General features: G+C 46.0%; 1 protein-coding gene across 10 annotated transcripts in view; it reads left to right on the forward strand.

Annotated features, from left to right (window-relative positions):
• Nucleotides 1–15,785, forward strand: part of B4GALT5 (beta-1,4-galactosyltransferase 5) — a 77,090-nt gene extending 61,305 nt beyond the window's left edge. For all 10 annotated transcript variants that reach the window (XM_025263302.3, XM_006048327.4, XM_044927552.2 and 7 more), the window contains exons 3-9: nt 4,472–4,585; nt 5,530–5,654; nt 6,753–6,869; nt 7,478–7,665; nt 8,595–8,717; nt 11,619–11,720; nt 12,605–15,785. In XM_025263302.3, coding sequence (XP_025119087.2) covers nt 4,472–4,585; nt 5,530–5,654; nt 6,753–6,869; nt 7,478–7,665; nt 8,595–8,717; nt 11,619–11,720; nt 12,605–12,752 — 917 coding nt within the window. In that variant the 3' untranslated portion in view covers nt 12,753–15,785. The remainder of the gene's footprint in view (nt 1–4,471; nt 4,586–5,529; nt 5,655–6,752; nt 6,870–7,477; nt 7,666–8,594; nt 8,718–11,618; nt 11,721–12,604) is intronic.
• The last annotated feature ends 2,225 nt before the right edge of the window (nt 15,786–18,010 follow it).

The raw sequence follows: 18,010 nt of genomic DNA on the forward strand, positions 1-18,010 counted from the left end.
CTGAGAAAACTCACTGCTAATGTGCAACAAGGAAAGCCAACCACCCCATAGTTGATACTGCAGAATCTCTCAGAAGCTCAGAAGTTAGAATATCAGGTATTTCTGGAGATAAAAATAAAGGGGGCAACTAAGATAAAGATGGATTGAAAGCTGTTTAAAAAGCAGCCCAATATTCTATCCCCCAGCCTGGCAAAGTACTGGAGACTCGATAACCTCCAGCCAGAGATCATAAAACAGAGGGCCTGCAGCTGGGCACCTGGCTTTTTTCAGGGTGCCCCCAGCTTTTCCTCCTCCTGTTTCAGGATGCTTGTAACAAAGACTGTACCATTCTGGCAGGAGATTAGAATGACTTCTCTGGGGAACCTGACCGGACCAAGAAGAAAGACCCAAAGATACTGACCCTGGAGATTTCCCATCCAAACCTCTGACCAGAACACCCTCCAATGAAGAACCTCCATCCAGACGCTTCCAGTTAGCTGATTCCGAGCCCCGTTCTTAAATGTTAGCAGATGGCCAAGTGTCACTGTGCTGGCGATCAAAACAAGTAACAAATTGGAAGAAACAATATGCTGGGAGGAGAAAACTTAACCAGCACACATGTTCTCAAGGGTCAGAGGAAAAGGATTGTAAACATGGAACAAGATATAGAAAAAGATGGACGTTCGGAAAATTAAAAGGACACTTGGAAATTAAAAAAAAGCAGGAAATGATAATTAAAAGGACTAGATAAAATTGAGGAAATCTCTCTGAAGGTAGAGCAGAAAAATGGCAGGATAGAAAGTCAGGTAGAAAAGATGAGAAAATTATAGGGCCAGGAGGCCCAACATCTAAGTCATATTTCTGTTCTCTAGAAAGAGAGCCCAGAATACAGAAGGCAGGAAATCGTCACCACAGTGATACCTCCGAAAAATTCTTGCACAGGACTTGAATCCCCAGACTTCAGAGGCCACTACATTGCCAACGCAGTGGGGCAGGCACACCAATATCAAATTTCCTGAACAAAGAGAAAGTTCTTCATGCTTCCAGAAAGAAATTACTGTTACCTTTTACAAAGAACGGGAATTGGCATGACTTTGGACTTACAGGCCCAGGGAACTATAGAAGGAAGTGGAACAGCACCTTTACAATTCCAAAGGAAAATTTATCTCCAGCCTAGAATTCTGTAAAACCCATGTATCAAGTGAGGAAGAATAAAGATAATCAGATATCCAAGGTTTCAAAATCACTTCCGTTTCCCTGCTTTTAGGAAGCCGCTGGAAGAACATGCTTTACCAAGTGAAAACAAAGAAGCTGAAGTTAGGAAAACTGAGGTTCGACACTCAAGGGAGGTGAATGGACTCCCCTGGCCACTGATGAAGGCAGATCCCAGAGTAGCCTGAGTGGATCACACTCCCAGGAACACCCGTCCACGTTGCAGTGGGTTGGGAGGCGCTGGACCTTCTTAGCAAGAGGAAGACCCAATGCCTGTGTCTTGAGGGGAAGTGAAGTGGCGAAGGGCAAGATATCTACTTGTCATCATTCCACGTAAAACGAAGCAAACAGGAAAACAAGACAATCGGGGCCGGGGGGGGGCGGGGGGCAAAAAACTTTGCAGGAAAGGAAATGTAATCATCCTTTCCACATTTCTCAGCAACAGAGAATGTTTGTTGAATCATCATAATAAAAATACTGAAGATTGTCCTAACCACAATCAGCATGTCTGACTGCAGGGATACTGGAGGATAGGAAGGACATGTGTGTGGTGGGGGCAGGGGAGGAAGGGTACGAAATCTTCATCCCCAATAGTGAGAAGTTAACAGACCTAAAAACAAAGCATTGAGATCAACTGTATACCATAAAAAAGAACAGAACTGTGCCATTTGTAGAGATGTGGATAGACCTAGAGACTGTCATACAAAGTGAAGTCAGGCAGAAAATAAACAAGTATTGTACATTATGAACACATATATGTGGAATCTAGAAAAGAATGGTACTGATGATCTTATTTGCAAAGCAGAAATAGAGACACAGACATAGAGAATATATATATATATATATATATATATAAGATCAGATCAGTCGCTCAGTCATGTCCGACTCTTTGCGACCCCATGAATCACAGCACGCCAGGCCTCCCTGTCCATCACCAACTCCCGGAGTTCACCCAGACTCACGTCCATTGAGTCAGTGATGCCATCCAGCCACCTCATCCTCTGTTGTCCCCTTCTCCTCCCACCCCCGATCCCTCCCAGCATCAGGGTCTTTTCCAATGAGTCAACTCTTCACATGAGGTGGCCAAAGTACTGGAGTTTCAGCTTTAGCATCATTCCTTCCAAAGAAATCCCAGGGCTGATCTCCTTCAGAATGGACTGGTTGGATCTCCTTGCAGTCCAAGGGACTCTCAAGAGTCTTCTCCAACACCACAGTTCAAAAGCATCAATTCTTTGGCACTCAGCCTTCTTCACAGTCCAACTCTCACATCCATACATGACCACAGGAAAAACAGCCTTGACTAGACGAACCTTTGTTGGCAAAGTAATGTCTCTGCTTTTGAATATGCTATCTAGGTTGGTCATAACTTTCCTTCCCAGGAGTAAGCGTCTTTTAATTTCATCGCTGCAGTCACCATCTGTAGTGATTTTGGAGCCCAGAAAAATAAAGTCTGACACTGTTTCCACTGTTACCCCATCTCTTTCCCATGAAGTGATGGGACCGGATGCCATGATCTTCGTTTTCTGAATGTTGAGCTTTAAGCCAACTTTTTCACTCTCCACTTTGATCAAGAGGCTTTTGAGTTCCTCTTCACTTTCTGCCATAAGGGTGGTGTCATCTGCATATCTGAGGTTATTGATATTTCTCCCGGCAATCTTGATTCCAGCTTGTGTTTCTTCCAGTCCAGCGTTTCTCATGATGTACTCTGCATATAAGTGAAATAAACAGGGTGACAATATACAGCCTTGACGCACTCCTTTTCCTATTTGGAACCAGTCTGTTGTTCCATGTCCAGTTCTAACTGTTGCTTCCTGACCTGCATACAAATTTCTCAAGAGGCAGGTCAGGTGGTCTGGTATTCCCATCTCTTTCAGAATTTTCCACAGTTTATTGTGATCCACACAGTCAAAGGCTTTGGCATAGTCAATAAAGCAGAAATAGATGTTTTTCTGGAACTCTCTTGCTTTTTCCATGATCCAGCGGATGTTGGCAATTTGATCTCTGGTTCCTCTGCCTTTTCTAAAACCAGCTTGAACATCAGGAAGTTCACGGTTCATATATTGCTGAAGCCTGGCTTGGAGAATTTTGAGCATGACTTTACTAGCGTGTGAGATGACTGCAATTGTGCAGTAGTTTGAGCATTCTTTGCATTGCCTTTCTTTGGGATTGGAATGAACACTGACCTTTTCCAGTCCTGTGGCCACTGCTGAGTTTTCCACATTTGCTGGCATATTGAGTGCAGCACTTTCACAGCATCATCTTTCAGGATTTGGAATAGCTCAACTGGAATTCCATCACCTCCACTAGGTTTGTTCGTAGTGATGCTTTCTAAGGCCCACTTGACTTCACATCCAGGATGTCTGGCTGTAGGTCAGTGATATATATATATATATATATACACACCAAGGTGGGTGTGGGGTGAATTAAGAGGTTCGGGATTGACATATATACACTATTGATAACTATGTATAAAATGGATAACTAATAAGAACTTACTGTAAAGCACAGGGAACGCTACTCAGTGCTCTGTGGGGAACTAAATGGGAAGAAAATCCAAAAAAAAGAAGGGATATATGTAAATGGATACCTGGTTGACTTTGCTGTTCAGCAGAAATTAACACAACTTTGTAAAGCAAGTATACCACAATAAAGAAAAAAAGGACACCGCCCAAAAAAGAAAAGACTGGCTGTATAGGCTGATGGAGATAAATACTAAGGTATGCATATATGTACATGTTAGCTGCTCAGTTGTGTCCAACTCTTTGCGACCCCATAGACTGTAGCCCACCAGGCTCCTCTGTCTGTGGGATCCTCCAGGCAAGAATACTAGAGTGAGTAGCCATTCTCTTCTCCAGGGAATCTTCCCAACCCAGGGATCGAACCCAAGTCTCTTGCATTGCAGGCAGATTCTTTACCATCTGAGCCACCAGGGAAGCCCAAAATACTAAGGTAGTTGATGAACACAAGTGAGAGCATTTCCTTTCAGAAAGACATGGGCCGGGATGCTGGTTTCTCTTTTTTAATTATGTTGCAGGTTGTTTGACGGTGAACTGACTGCATATAAAACTATAATAACAGTAAGAATAGAAACACTGGTGAAATAGTATTGTCTGATTAACATTTCTATTGATGTATTGAAATTTTAGCTGAAGGGCTAAGTCAGCATCCTGCCTCACGGAAAGATAATGAGTTAGAAAAATCCTTGTTTGGTGGGCATCTGAGAATTGCAGAGATGACGACTTGCACCAATCAGAGCTGCCTTTTCTTTTCTTTCCTCTAGATTATCCTCTCGACTTGAACCACAGCGAATCCTTCCTACAGACCACGACTTTTCTTCCTGAAGACTTCACCTACTTTGCAAACCATACCTGTCCCGAAAGGCTCCCTTCCATGAGTGAGTAAAGTGCTTGCTTATCTTCCTCTGCTTTTAAAACCGATGTCCTTCTGTTTCATTAAAATAAAAGGGAGAGTGTTCTTGATCTCTCGATATGTCTACTTACAGAGAGATTATAAACTCTTCCTGGCCCTTGGAAATAGGAACTATGAAGGTTGCATGTGTCCTGGCTCCTCTCGAGCCCTTCTGCAGGGTCGCCTATGTTCCTGGTGCCATTTCCCACCACATTTTTCACTCTTTGCTTTGTAACTTGAGGTCTGTTAAGATATCCTTGAGAAAGTGTAGGCAACCAGCTTTGTCTTTTACTATAAATCTCACACTGATTGTATAACTCATTTAATATGAGGGAAGTTATTTTCTTAACAAAGTGCTGGTTAAGAAAAATTCTTGCATCTTTTCTTTCTCTTCCTTTTTCCTCTTCCCCTTCCTTTCCTCTTTGCTTCAGAATCTCGTGTGTAATCTAAAGCAATGACAGTGTCCTGTTACACCTTTCCTGTGCTTTGGGGCTTCTTGGACTGTCTTCTTCCTGACTTGAGTTCGAGATGATGCATGTTCTGAGTTTGGCCATGACCAGTTAGGGTCACTTATCAGTGAATCGGGCAGCGTGTCTGCACTCGGCTCAGGAGCACACAGAGATGCTACCAAGCTCAGCTGCTTTTCTCCTTCCTCTTTGAGAAGTTCAGCTGCTATTGTACTTGGTCTTCATTTCTTTCTACATCCTTGGCAGAAGCAGAACTCCCAAGTCTTTATTTCCTGATTTGCCGCTTTACCCAGTAATAGGGATGAACTGAAACCCAATGGGTTGGGAAGCAGACGTAGGGACCCCCCCATCCTTGTTAAAAAACACAACCCACTGAAAAAGCACTGAACCACTCCAGAGATTACAGCCCTGAATGTAGGAATTTCGTGGCCTCTTACTAATTTTCTCCCCCATCTCTGTTCAGAGGGCCCAATAGACATAAACATGAGTGAGATTGGAATGGATGCCATCCATGAACTCTTCTCTAAAGACCCAACCATCAAGCTGGGCGGTCACTGGAAGCCGTCAGATTGTGTGCCTCGATGGAAGGTAGGGTGGGGTCAGACCCCAGGTGCTGGGAAGCCTACCTGGCACTTGCTGTCATGTGAATCACCATGGATTTCACTCTGACATTTGGTAATTTGCACCCTACTTACCACTTACTGCAAAGGATTTGCATCTGATGGAAACATATCGGAGGAGTGGGTTTCCCTGAGGACTTTGCTGTAGCCGCAGACATACGCATTGTTCTGGTCACTGAACCAGGACCCTTTCTCTTCCTTCCAGGAATATTGGCTAAGCAGTGGGGGAAGGCGGGTGGTGGGTCTCTCCTGATAGATTTGCAGAAGCCATCTTCACAAATGCAGCGCTTTATGCTTTATTTGGCATTGTTGCCATGAATTTAGTGGAGTAAAAAGCAGAACTGTCTGGCCTGACTATGAGAATTGTTTAGTTTTTCCTGCACGACTGTAATCAGGAGACATCAGTAGTGTGGCTCGAGTTTACGGCAGTGGCTTAAGTCAATTCTCTCAACAAGTGTTGAGTAAAGTGCTTATTCCACGCCAGCCCTGTGAGATGCTGCAGTGCAGCAGTGATCAAAGCGGATCTGGAACAAAGCAGCGTTTCCACCCCATCACTGGGATGTAAAATCAATTTAATGATCAGCGTTAAATATATATATGTGTGTTTTTTTATGTCAGTTAAAAGTATTCATTTAGTATATGTGTTGATAATATGGGGCTTCCCAGGTGGCTCAGATGGTAAAGAATCCACCTGCAATGTGGGACAACCCCTGGGCTGGGAAGATCCCCTAGAGAAGGGAATGGCTACCCGCTCCAGTATTCTTGCCTGGAGAATATACAAGACACAGAACAAGGCTTTGCTCTGATATAAAGGAGTGTTAAGACATCTCACCTACCCTCCTAATCTCTTAGTCTAGTGGTTGGGACAAGCACACCCACGTTGTTCTAAAACAAGCTGCGCTAGAATAAAGAAACAGGAGATACTATTGACATAAAGGGTGACTGCAGAGAAGTGGAGGGTAAGGCAGCTCGCCGGAGCCCCCCAAGCGAGCCGGGCCCCAGTGCTGTGGGAGTAGTCGAGGGGACTCGCTGACTGGGCGGCCTCTGTCACTGTGACCCGCTGCAGGTGGCCATCCTTGTCCCCTTCCGGAACCGCCACGAGCACCTCCCGGTCCTGCTCCGACACCTCATTCCCATGCTCCAGCGCCAGCGCCTGCAGTTTGCGTTTTATGTGGTGGAGCAAGTGAGTGGCCCTTTCTTCTCTCTTCTTTCTCTTCCAAGACTACAGTTGAGAGAGCTTCAGGCTGATCCATCCTTGGGGTTAAGAGCCCATGAGATGGAAAACTCACGATTGAGTGGCTCTGTGGGGGCAGGGAGCAGAGGGCGTCCTGCGCTCCTCCGTAGAGACGTTCAGTACCAGCAGGTCTGCGTGCTGCCTGGAACCTCGTTACCCTTGAACAGAGGCCTCTTGTGGGCTGCTTTTCCTGGAACTGCTTTGGGTATTGTCTTCACATTTGAGACCCAGGAGATAAGGGGCTGCAGGTAGAAATGGCCGTGTTGTTCTTCCTTCTGTGTAGGGGGCTGGGTACCCTTCTAAATGCCGTTACACAGCTGACTGTGCCTTCAAATGGCCTTGGGAGAGAGAGGCTTAGGTTTATCCTTATCACCCTTTTTTATTCCTGAGGAAGTTGAGGCCAGAGGTCAAGTGATGGTGAGTCAGTGATGAACCAGGCAGGACCCACCTCCCTTCCGGCCCAGTGATCTCTCAATAAGGTCTCCTTTAGGCAGGGCTGAGGCAGCAAAGATTCTTCTTCAAGAGTTCTTTTAAAAATAAAGTTCTGCTTCTTTTAGGTTGGCACCCAACCCTTTAATCGAGCCATGCTTTTTAATGTGGGTTTTCAAGAAGCAATGAAGGACTTGGACTGGGACTGCCTAATTTTTCATGACGTGGATCACATACCAGAAAGTGATCGTAACTATTACGGATGTGGACAGATGCCAAGGCATTTTGCGACTAAACTGGATAAGTATATGTATCTGTGAGTTTCATTTCCTTTTAATTAAAGAGGTTAAATTTAGAAGGATGATGAAAGATCCAAGGATGACCAAATCAAATTAGCTCCAACGTGAATCGCAATCTACTGATGAATGGATAAACGAAATGTAGTATATCCATTCATATGATGGAATGCTATTTGGCAATAAGAAGAAATGAAGTACTGATATATGTGACAGCCTGGATGAACCTATATGCTCAGTGAAAGAAAACTAGCTACAAAAGACCGAGTATTATATGATTCAGTTTGTATGAAATGTCCAGAATAGGCAAATCTGCAGAGACAGAAGGAAGAACAGTGGTTGCATAGGGTTGAGGAGAGTAGGGAGAAATGAGTGACTAACTGCTGATGATGGGTACAAGGCTCCTTGGGTAGGGGGGTGGTGATGAAATTGATTAACACTGATTGTGGCCATGGTTGCAAATCTCCATAAATATATATAAAAAAAACCCATTGAATTATACACCTTAAATAAGTAAATTAGGGACTTCTCTGGTGGTCTAGTGGCTAAGACTCCACGCCCCCAGTGTGGGGGACCAAGGTTTGATCCCTGGTCAGGAGACTAGATTCCACATACTTCAACAAAGATCAAAGACCCCACCTGCCACACTCAGACCAAACCAATCAATAAATAAATATTTTTTAAAAAATAATAAATGGGTAAGTTGTATGGTATGTCAATTCTGTCTCAATAAAGCTGTGATTTAAAAAAAAATGAGAAAAGAAATTTAATTAGCTACTTGGGTTGATGCATTTGGCCCAAGGAAACCATTTTAGGTGGTTTGGGGCAGTAGCACAGAGAGTATTGCTTTACTTAAGACTTAGTTCTCCCATGAGATGGCCTGTTGTAGGGGGAGAAAAGAGAACACCCTTTCATGCACGGATAATTGATGCCATACATCTCCTTTTAGGCTTCCTTATACTGAGTTCTTTGGCGGAGTGAGCGGCTTAACAGTAGAACAGTTTCGGAAGATCAACGGCTTTCCTAACGCGTTCTGGGGGTGGGGTGGAGAAGATGACGACCTGTGGAACAGGTATTGCCCTTCTTCTGATGTCTTCCAGAAACACTCCCTTAGGCTCTCCAGACCAGCACTGTCTAGTAGGAATATGATGCATTAAGCCATGTATTTAATTTTCAATGTTCTAGTAGCTCTATTTAGAAAGATTTAAAAAAGGAAAAAGGTGAAATTAATTTATTATATTAATAAAAATATTTTAACAATTATACTTACTGCAGTATATCCAAAACAATACCATTTCAACATGCAATCCATGTAAAATTTATTTTAATATAATATTAGAGATATTCTACATTCCTTTTTTTTTTCTTACTAAATCTTAGAAATCTGGTGTGTACTTTACACACATAGCCCATTGCACTGAAACCTTCCCAAACCAGAGGTCAGATATGAGTTATATTTATACAGATTTATCCATGCCATCAGGTAAGGCTCATATTTTAAGTTTGTAGGAACAATCTCATGTGTGAGTAGTGTCAAATAGTATTTTTGTACAGTAAGTAAATAGTAGGGGCTTCCCTGATGGCTCAGCAAGAATCCACCTGCCAGTGCAGGAGATGCCAGTTCAATCCGTGGGTCGGGAAGATCCCCTGGAGAAGGAAAAGGCAACCCACTTCAGTGTTCTTGCCTGGGAAATTCCGTAAACAGAGGAGCCTGACGGGCTACAGTCCATGGGGTCACAAAGAGTTGGACACACCTGAGCCACTAAATAGCAGCCCAGCAACTATGCCATTTTTACATAAGGGATTTGGGCATTCTAGGATTTTAGTAACTGCAGGGCGGGTGCTGGAACCAGTCCCCCCACGTGGAGACTGAGGAACGACTATATATCACAATGAGAGTATAAGTGGGATTCAGAGGAGGCTGGTAAAAATTCAGATAATACAGAAGTGTATAAACAAAAGGGGCTTCCCTGGTGGCTCAGCGGTAAAGAATCCACCTGCAATGCAGGAGTCGTAGGAAATGCAGGTTTGATCCCTGGGTTGAGAAGATCCCCTGGAGGAGGGCATGGCGACCCACTCCATGGACAGAGGAGCTTGGTGGGCTACAGTCCATAGGGTCGCCAAGAATTGGACACAACTGAAGTGACTTAGCATGCACGCACGCATATAAACAAAAGAGTGTAAGTCCTAAGCCCCATTGTTATCCTCTTTCCTTCCCAGGAAGTAGCCATTTCAACAAGCAGTTTCTTTATAGTTCTTTCCATTCATACATAAACAGCCCAGACACATCCCTTCTCCCCTTCTAATCATGTCAATACAGACAGCCATTTCATTATTATTACATTTATGTGGTATTTCCTTGTGTAGACAGACAGCAATTTATTTTTAATCCTCTCCTGTTGATGAACAGTGTTGTTTAATTTTGAGCATCTTTTGTTCACATGTGCAAATATTTCTGTAGGTTGATTTCCTGGTCGCAGAACTGCAGAGTCAAGAAGTAAATGCACTTTTAAAATTTTGATAGTTATTGTCTGATTTTCCTTCAGAAAAGATTGCAAAAGTATTGTGACCAACAGTACATAAGCATACAAATTTTCTTAGCGCACCACCTGCTTTTGGATATAAATGACAATTGAAATTTGTGCCCCATTCCAGCACAGCAGCTCCTGGACAATTCTTTCTCGGTTTGTTAGGTAAAAATGGCATCTCATCCTTTTAATTTGGGTTTCTTAGGAACCTGGTGAGGATGAGCAGCCTTTCTGTACTGGTTTGACTGGTTTCTGAATCTAGCTGGGCTCCCCTAGGACATCTGTTGGGAGAAGGCAGTGGCACCCCACTCCAGTACTCTTGCCTGGAAAATCCCATGGACAGAGGAGCCTGGTAGGCTGCAGTCCATGCGGTCGCTAAGAGTCGGACATGACTGAGCGACTTCACTTTGACTTTTCACTTTCATGCATTGGAAGAGGAAATGGCAACCCACTCCAGTGTTCTTGCCTGGAGAATCCCGTGGACAGAGGAGCCTGGTGGGCTGCCGTCTATGGGGTCGCACAGAGTCAGACACGACTGAAGCGACGCAGCAGCAGCAGAACATCTGTTCTGCTGGCTCATCTTGTTCTTTCTCCAGCTCAGCAAGGAGTCCCCTCAGGCCAGGAATGTGTGACTGGTTTTCCCCAGCACCCCCACACAATTCCAGGCACACAGTAGGCATTTCATACATAGTTATCAAATGAGAGGGAGAACACATCTTCACCCTGTCAGCCCTCCACACCCGCGGGTACTGAATTTGAGGATTCAACCAACTATGGATTGGGGGGTGGGGTGCGGAATTCCAAAAAGTTCCAAAAATCAAAACTTGTTTGCTCCCCGCAAGCAACTATTTACATAGCATTGACACTAAAGGTGATTTAAGGTCTGCTGGAGGATGTGTGGGGGTTATATGCAGATACTATGCCATTTTGGGCTTCCCAGGTGGCTCAGAGGGTAAAGAATCCACCTGCCAATTCAGGAGACATAAGAGACACAGGTTCAATCCCTGGGTCAGGAAGATCCCCTGGAGAAGGAAATGGCAACCCACTCCAGTACTCTTGCCTGGGAAAGTGTGTGGACAGAGGAGCCTGGTGGGTTACAGTCCATGGGGTCACAAACGAGTCAGACACGACTTAGCGACTAAACAGCAGACAAGCTGACCCGGGGGGCATGTGTGCACCTGTCTGCAGGGGGGACCCACATGGTTGCACCTGTCACTGAGACCCCATGTCAAACCTCGGGAATTTTTAATTTCTCTTCTTTTTCAAAACTTTTCATTTTGTAGACTTCTTTTCTAAAACCATGAACTTATCCAGAGGGAAAGTGACTTGAATATATAGATGCCAAAGAAGCACTGTTGTTCAACTTGGTGTTCCTCAGCCTTGGGATAGGTTTGGTCTCACCTGTCAGACTTGATCATTTTACCCATCTTCTTTGTCTTGGACAGAGTCCAGAATGCAGGCTATTCTGTGAGTCGGCCAGAAGGTGACACAGGGAAGTACAAGTCCATTCCTCATCACCATCGAGGAGAGGTCCAGTTTCTTGGAAGGTTGGTGCAGTTTGTTTATTCCTCATACAAAAGTCCTGTATTTCCAGGGTCCTCAAGCATTGCAGTCCCTGGGCTTGCTCCTCATCCCTTCCAAGGTCTTGTTCAGACAGCTGTTTGAGAATTCCTGTTTATTACTCACGTAAGTGTGAGGCAGGTGTTTGGGGGCAAAATGATACTATTGGTGAAAAATGTGATTGTAAGATCTTTTAAGGAAATCACTCCTTCTCCTTAAGCTTTGTAGTTGTCTGCGCTGTAGCCTTCAGGGAGTTGGAGAAAAACCCATTCGGGTCAAAGTCTGTGTAACTCACGCTCATGTGACAGAGTTTGGCACCCTCTCTGCGAGCTCAGTTCTGGAAGGGTGTCCCTGAGCCTCTCTGCGGTTGCAGCTGCTGTATCGCCCTGTACACCTTCAAGGAAAAAACTCCAGGGCAGGCTGAGCAGAGGCGAGTGCATGGCGTGCATCTCCAGGTCCTCGGGAGTGGCTCTTTCTGTCTTTTGTTAATTGTTGGGAGGACTGTCCTCACGACAGTCGATCTGACTGCATGAACTGTTTTCCTGGGGAGTAAGAGGGCACTGAATACAGACAGAACTTTCTCGTCCCCCCATTTAACATCTTACCTCCGCTTCCCCGCTCAGTGAGGGATCTCGAGCGAGCCAGTTAGGATTGTGAACCTCGGTTTCCTCCTCTGCCGAGGGGCAGGCGCATTAAATAAAGTCCAGCAGCTCGCGTGAAATAGGAGGTGTTTCCAGTTCTGATCATGGCGCGCAGCCTGGAGGAGCCGAGCTGATGACCCGCCCTGCGGGGCCGGGCGGGAGCGTGGTCTCCCCGGGTTGTGCTGCTCGGCCCCTCGCTCAGAGCCGCCCCCTGTGCCCCCGCTTCACAGGTACGCTCTGCTGAGGAAGTCTAAGGAGCGGCAACCGGTGGACGGCCTCAACAACTTGAACTACTTCGCGAACGTCACGTACGACGCCTTGTATAAAAACATTACCGTCAACTTGACACCCGAGCTGGCTCAGGTGACTGAGTACTGAGAGGAGGAGGAACAGTCGTTGGCTTCCCCCACCGCCCCCAGGACAGCAGCCCGCCGACGCGTCTCGGGGGGGCGCGCCACAGAGGAAGAGAACAGGAAACCCAGCGCCTCCTGAAGGATCACAGGGTTCAAGGAAAAAAAAATGTGAACAGAGCACACGCACAAAAACGCCTTCCCCGTCCGGACCCGCCGGGGTGGAGGGAGGCGCCCGGGAACTGACCGACGTCTGTCCTGCTGCCCTCCTCCCCGGCCTCCCGCCCCGTCTCAGCCACGGGCCTCCGCAAGCGGAACCGGAACCGCCCCGGAGCCTCTTCCCCCGCGAGAACGGCCTGGGCAGCTTCTTGGCCTCCAGAGCAGAGAGGCAGACCCGCGCAGGGCAGCTGTGTTTTAGGAAGAGCAAAAGGAAACTCCACACAACCATCCTTCTACATCTCTGGTGTTCCCTCTCTCTCTCTTTTTTTTCTAAATTACCTGCTTTGGGTGGGGATTGAGGGTGGAGGGGGAGGGCTTGGGGAAGAGAAATAGACATGCAACAATCACTTCTTGAAGAAGTATAATTGTAAATAAGCCATGTAAAATGCCTTTTTTTTTTTTAAATTTAATTTTCTAGCTGGCTCCAACTCAAACCGAGGGTTTATATATCAGATCCTGTATTGGTTTGGCAGATGCAGGAACTCGGCTAAAAGGGAACGACAGCATCTCCCCGGTTGCTGTCACTGTGGAAGGGAGTGGATATAGAGCATGTCACAGCAGAACAAAACAGCCCAGTCATTATCACCAGTGGCCAACTTCTTCTGCCTCACCTGCCTTCCCCTTTTCCAAAAGCGTTGCTCTTGACTTTGGTTTTGGTTTTCTATTCCCTGTTGGGCAGTCCTTCCCAGTCCCAGCCTTGTGCTGAACAGGAAGCTGTGTTAGCATAGTGCTGTCCTGCTTGAAGCAAACCCTTCGGGTGGGCCCACTGCACACCGCTGGATCTCTCACCTTGGTGTCTCATCCTTTCCTCGGCATCAGGAGAGAGTGGGGGTGTTGGTTTTTCCTACTTTCTGTTTCTCTCTCTTTCTTTCGCTTGCTCTTGTGGACCGTGGCCACAGTTTCTGAAATCTGTGCCTAAATTACCAACCAGCTTCAACGATTTCTCTGAATTTTCCCCTTTTTGGTTTCTGGAAAGCTTTTTGTGTTTTTTTTTTGGTCAACATTATTAACTAGTATTGGGTTGGCCACAAAGCTCACTTGGGTCATTCTGTGCCATCGTACGGGAAAGCCCAAATGAACTTCTTGGCCAGCCCAATATATAGAATCATGAGCAACTGAATGATGTGGAACTTAGCCAGGGAGCAGGTGGCACTTGTGTGCTGCGGGTCAACTGGGATCCAGGCTAGACCAAATCAGAGCTTTGGGGTTAGCTTAACAAAGCTGCCGGACAGACAGACACAGGAGCCCACATGCTCCTTTCACACCCCCATGTGCTTTTTTGAAGTCAGATTCTAAATTGCATTTGAATTTGTGCCTCTCTGTTTCCCTTGAGCCAAATCCCTCACCTCATAGTCCCCTTTGGCTCCTGCAGAATTCTGAGAAATACCAGGTTTCCCCCATCCTTTTCCATAAAACATATTTATGTATCCATACTAAAGAGTACTTTCTGAAGAGTACTTCATAGTTTGTTTTTTTTTTTAATTGCCTTGTTTGCCTTCAGTTTCCTTAATTTTCATGGTTTACATGGATGTGTGTGTAGGGGCTATATTTGTGTATATACACGTGGGTTGGGGTTTTTGCATGTGTGGGTTCCATGGACGTATGATCCCCACAAGCTGTGGGAGTGATTGGCCAGGCCTTGTTTTTTTAATGTGTGTTTTTGTTCTTTCGAAGAAGAGGTTGCTATTTAGAAAAGAAACCGCATTGCAAAGCTCTTACCAGCTCATATGAGAGAGCAGATTCCTGCCCTTGAGCACGCTGGTAAGTTATCATAAATGTTTTAAAAGAGTTTTGAGCATTTCATGCTTTAAAAGACCTTCACAGGGAATATGACACACGAAGTTCTTTTGGTTTTCCTTTGACGTAAGGTGCATAAAGCAATAAAAATTTCTTTCCCCCTTCCTCCATGCGCCCCCAGGCCTCGTTCTGGCCTGGCCTCTTCTTTCTCTGAGAGCTGTGAGCTGCTTTCAGTGTGACAAAATTATGATGTCCTTTGGAAGAATTTGCCAGGGCAGACTGATCATTGGTCAGGGATGGCCCGTGTTTGAAGCCTTTCATTAGCGTATTTGCCATAAGAACAAATGCTGGCAGAAAGCTAACAACACCTAATTTGACAAAGAAAATGCTGGCTTGAGGACAAAAGGAAAAAGTCTTTTCAGGGCTGGAAGTTGGGTGACTTAAATCATCTTGCAATCATGTGTGAGTTTGTTTTATCTGTGTGAAATCTCTTACTGTGCACTGTTAAATCTTTTATCCACTAAACTAAGTGGGGAAACATAAAAGAAAAAATAAAAAACCGCAGCCAGCCCCACGTGCTGTTGATAGCGTGAAAGTATCATGTTAAACAACAAGAACCAAGTGTGACCTTGCGCGTATTTTGGCAGCTGAAATTCCTTAAGGCTACCAAACGGATGACCCCTTAAATCAGCCTTGTCTTACGATTGCAGTGTGCAAGGAAAAGTCTTCTTTCACGCTGATTTTTTTGGCGGGGAGGGAGTGTCCACAAAGCTATTCATGTTGACAACACAGGGCCTCCCCTAAGAGCCGCTCCACCAGACACCTATAGCTGAACGACAGCCACGTGGACTGATGGTATCCACTCACCAATGACGATGACATTGAACTAGCTTATTTCCATCACTACGATTTTTTGAGCTTGCTCTTATGTTTTAAGAGGTGCCAGGGGTACATTTTTGCACTGAAATCTAAAGATGTTTTAAAAAACACTTTTCACAAGAATATAGTCCTTTGTCATTACATTATTTACTCATGTGTTTGTACATTTTTGTATGTTAATTTATGAATGATTTTTTCAGTAAAAAATACATATTCAAGAACCAAACCTTGGTGGTCGTCTCTCTTTGTCCAGGACAGTTTGACTTCTTAGAGTCTTGGCCTCTGCTTTAGCCGAGCTGACCTCAAGGTGGTCCTGAGAGAAATACTGCAACCGAAGCCCTGCAGTCAGGCCAGTTGAGTGAAAAATGCTGCTGATGTAACCAAAGCATTGAACCCCCTGTGCTATGGGGCATCCGCCCACACTTGGGTCTTCATTCAAGAACTGGCCCAGGAAGGGGAATTCCCTGGTTAGGATTTCAAGTTTCCACTGAAGAGGCCACAGGTCCAATCCCTGGTTGCAGAGCTAATATCCTGTGTGCCAAGTGACCGCAACAGCAAAAGATTTAAAAAGGGGCTTCCCTGGAGGCCTGAGCTTCCCTGGTGGCTCAGATGGTAAAGAATTGCCTGCAGTGCAAAAGACCTGGGTTTGATCCCTGGGTTGGGAAGATCTCTTGGAGAAGGGAATGGCAACCCACTCTGGTATTCTTGCCTGCGGAATCCCACAGACAAAGGAGTCCATGGGTTCGCAAAGAGTCGGACACAACTGAGCAACTTAACGCTTTTATTTTCCCTGGTGATCTAGTTGTTGACTCCACACTTCCACTGCAGGGAGCACAGTTCCCTGATCCCTGGTCAGGGAACTAAAATCCTACGTGCCCAGAGGTGTGGCCAAAAAAAAAACCAAAAAGGAATTGGCCCAGGTAATGCCCATCAAGTCAAATCAGACACCTGGAGGGATGGGGGGGTCGATGGAGTTTGCCTCCAGAAGGTCCTCGGGCCAGTCCAGAGTTTGCTGTCTGTCTGTGCCTACTTGGAGGTTGTGATCTTAGCTTCTTTTTGTTGAAGGTTTACTGCTGAGTAATATTCTGTAGAAAGTTCTGTGTTCAGGTCCTAGGGATATAACGATTAGCAAAATAGTAGGTCAGCGGCCTCCTAAAGCTTACCTGTCCATTTCTCCTCCTGCACTCCTGATGGAAGGTAGGATTTAAACGACAGCACAGTAAGTGCCATAAGGGAGGTAACTACAGACCGTGAGTGCATGGTAGGGAAGGCATCCCCGAGGTGCAGCAGGTGAGCTGAGCCGAGGTGAACAGGCACCCTGGTGAGGAGAGGGCAGAGAGAGCAAAGGGCACAGCAGGCAGTGTTGGGCTGGGGCAGTGGACAGGGCCAGACTGCAGTGCAGGCCCTGTGAGCCAAGGTAAAGCATTTGGGTTTGATCTTTACAGTAGTGGGTTCAAGCATTTCCAGTAAGCAAGGCTGTGTGATGTAAAGTGAAAAAGAAAACCAGGGAAAGTGTTAGACACTCAGTCGTGTTGGACTCTTTGCGACCCCATGGACTGTAACCTGCCAGGGTCCTCTGTTCATGAGATGTCCCGGGCCAAGAATACAGGCGTGGGTAGACATTTCCTTCTGCAGGGGGTCTACCCCACCCAGGGATCGAACCCGCATCTCCCGCATTGCAGGCGGATTCTTTACCGTCTGATCCACCAGGGAAGCTGATGTGATGTAAGTAGAGGGTAATTTGAACAGATGGCTGGCAGCCGGGAGAATGGCATATTATAGAGGAACAAAGGAGACATAAGGGGACCGACAGGAGAATGCCGTCCTGGTGGGGGCGGGATGTGTGGGATGGAAGGATGCTGACGTCATCCAGGATCCAGGCGCACATTGCTGTTGGGGTGGAGGGATCCACTACTGGCTTCCCCACTTGTATGGACGGCAGGGCCATTTTCATGAGACAAGGGCACTGGAATTGGACCAGTTTCATGACAAAGATCACGAGATCAATCACGAGTGTGTTGACTTCAGGGAGTTTTGAGAAAACCAAACCAAAACAGCTAACAGGCTCTTCTACATTTGCTGGTTTGGGTGGCTCAAAGGAATGGTCAGGACCACAGATGGGTTTTCATGTCTCTGGACTAGGAGGTAAGTGAAGATCCTAGCAGACTACCGTCCACGGGGCTGCAAAGAGTCGATCACTACTGAGCATGTGTGCAAGGAGTGGGTGAGACTGCTTAGCGAAGGAGTAGGACAGGATGGGCAGAGGGAGAATAGTGTGGCCTTGACCCAGGCCTCTAAGATCTCCGTTAATAACAGTTGGGAAGAAGAGATTGAATGAGCAAGGCAGACAGGAAGAGTGGTAGGAGGAAAACAGGAGTGGCCAAGACAGGAAGGTCAAGGGAGATGTTCAAGGCAGTGGTCAGCAGCACTGCATGAAGCAAAGAAGTGAAG

This window comes from Bubalus bubalis, chromosome 14, assembly GCF_019923935.1.
Source record: "Bubalus bubalis isolate 160015118507 breed Murrah chromosome 14, NDDB_SH_1, whole genome shotgun sequence".
In the NCBI taxonomy this organism is placed as follows: Eukaryota; Metazoa; Chordata; class Mammalia; order Artiodactyla; family Bovidae; genus Bubalus; species Bubalus bubalis.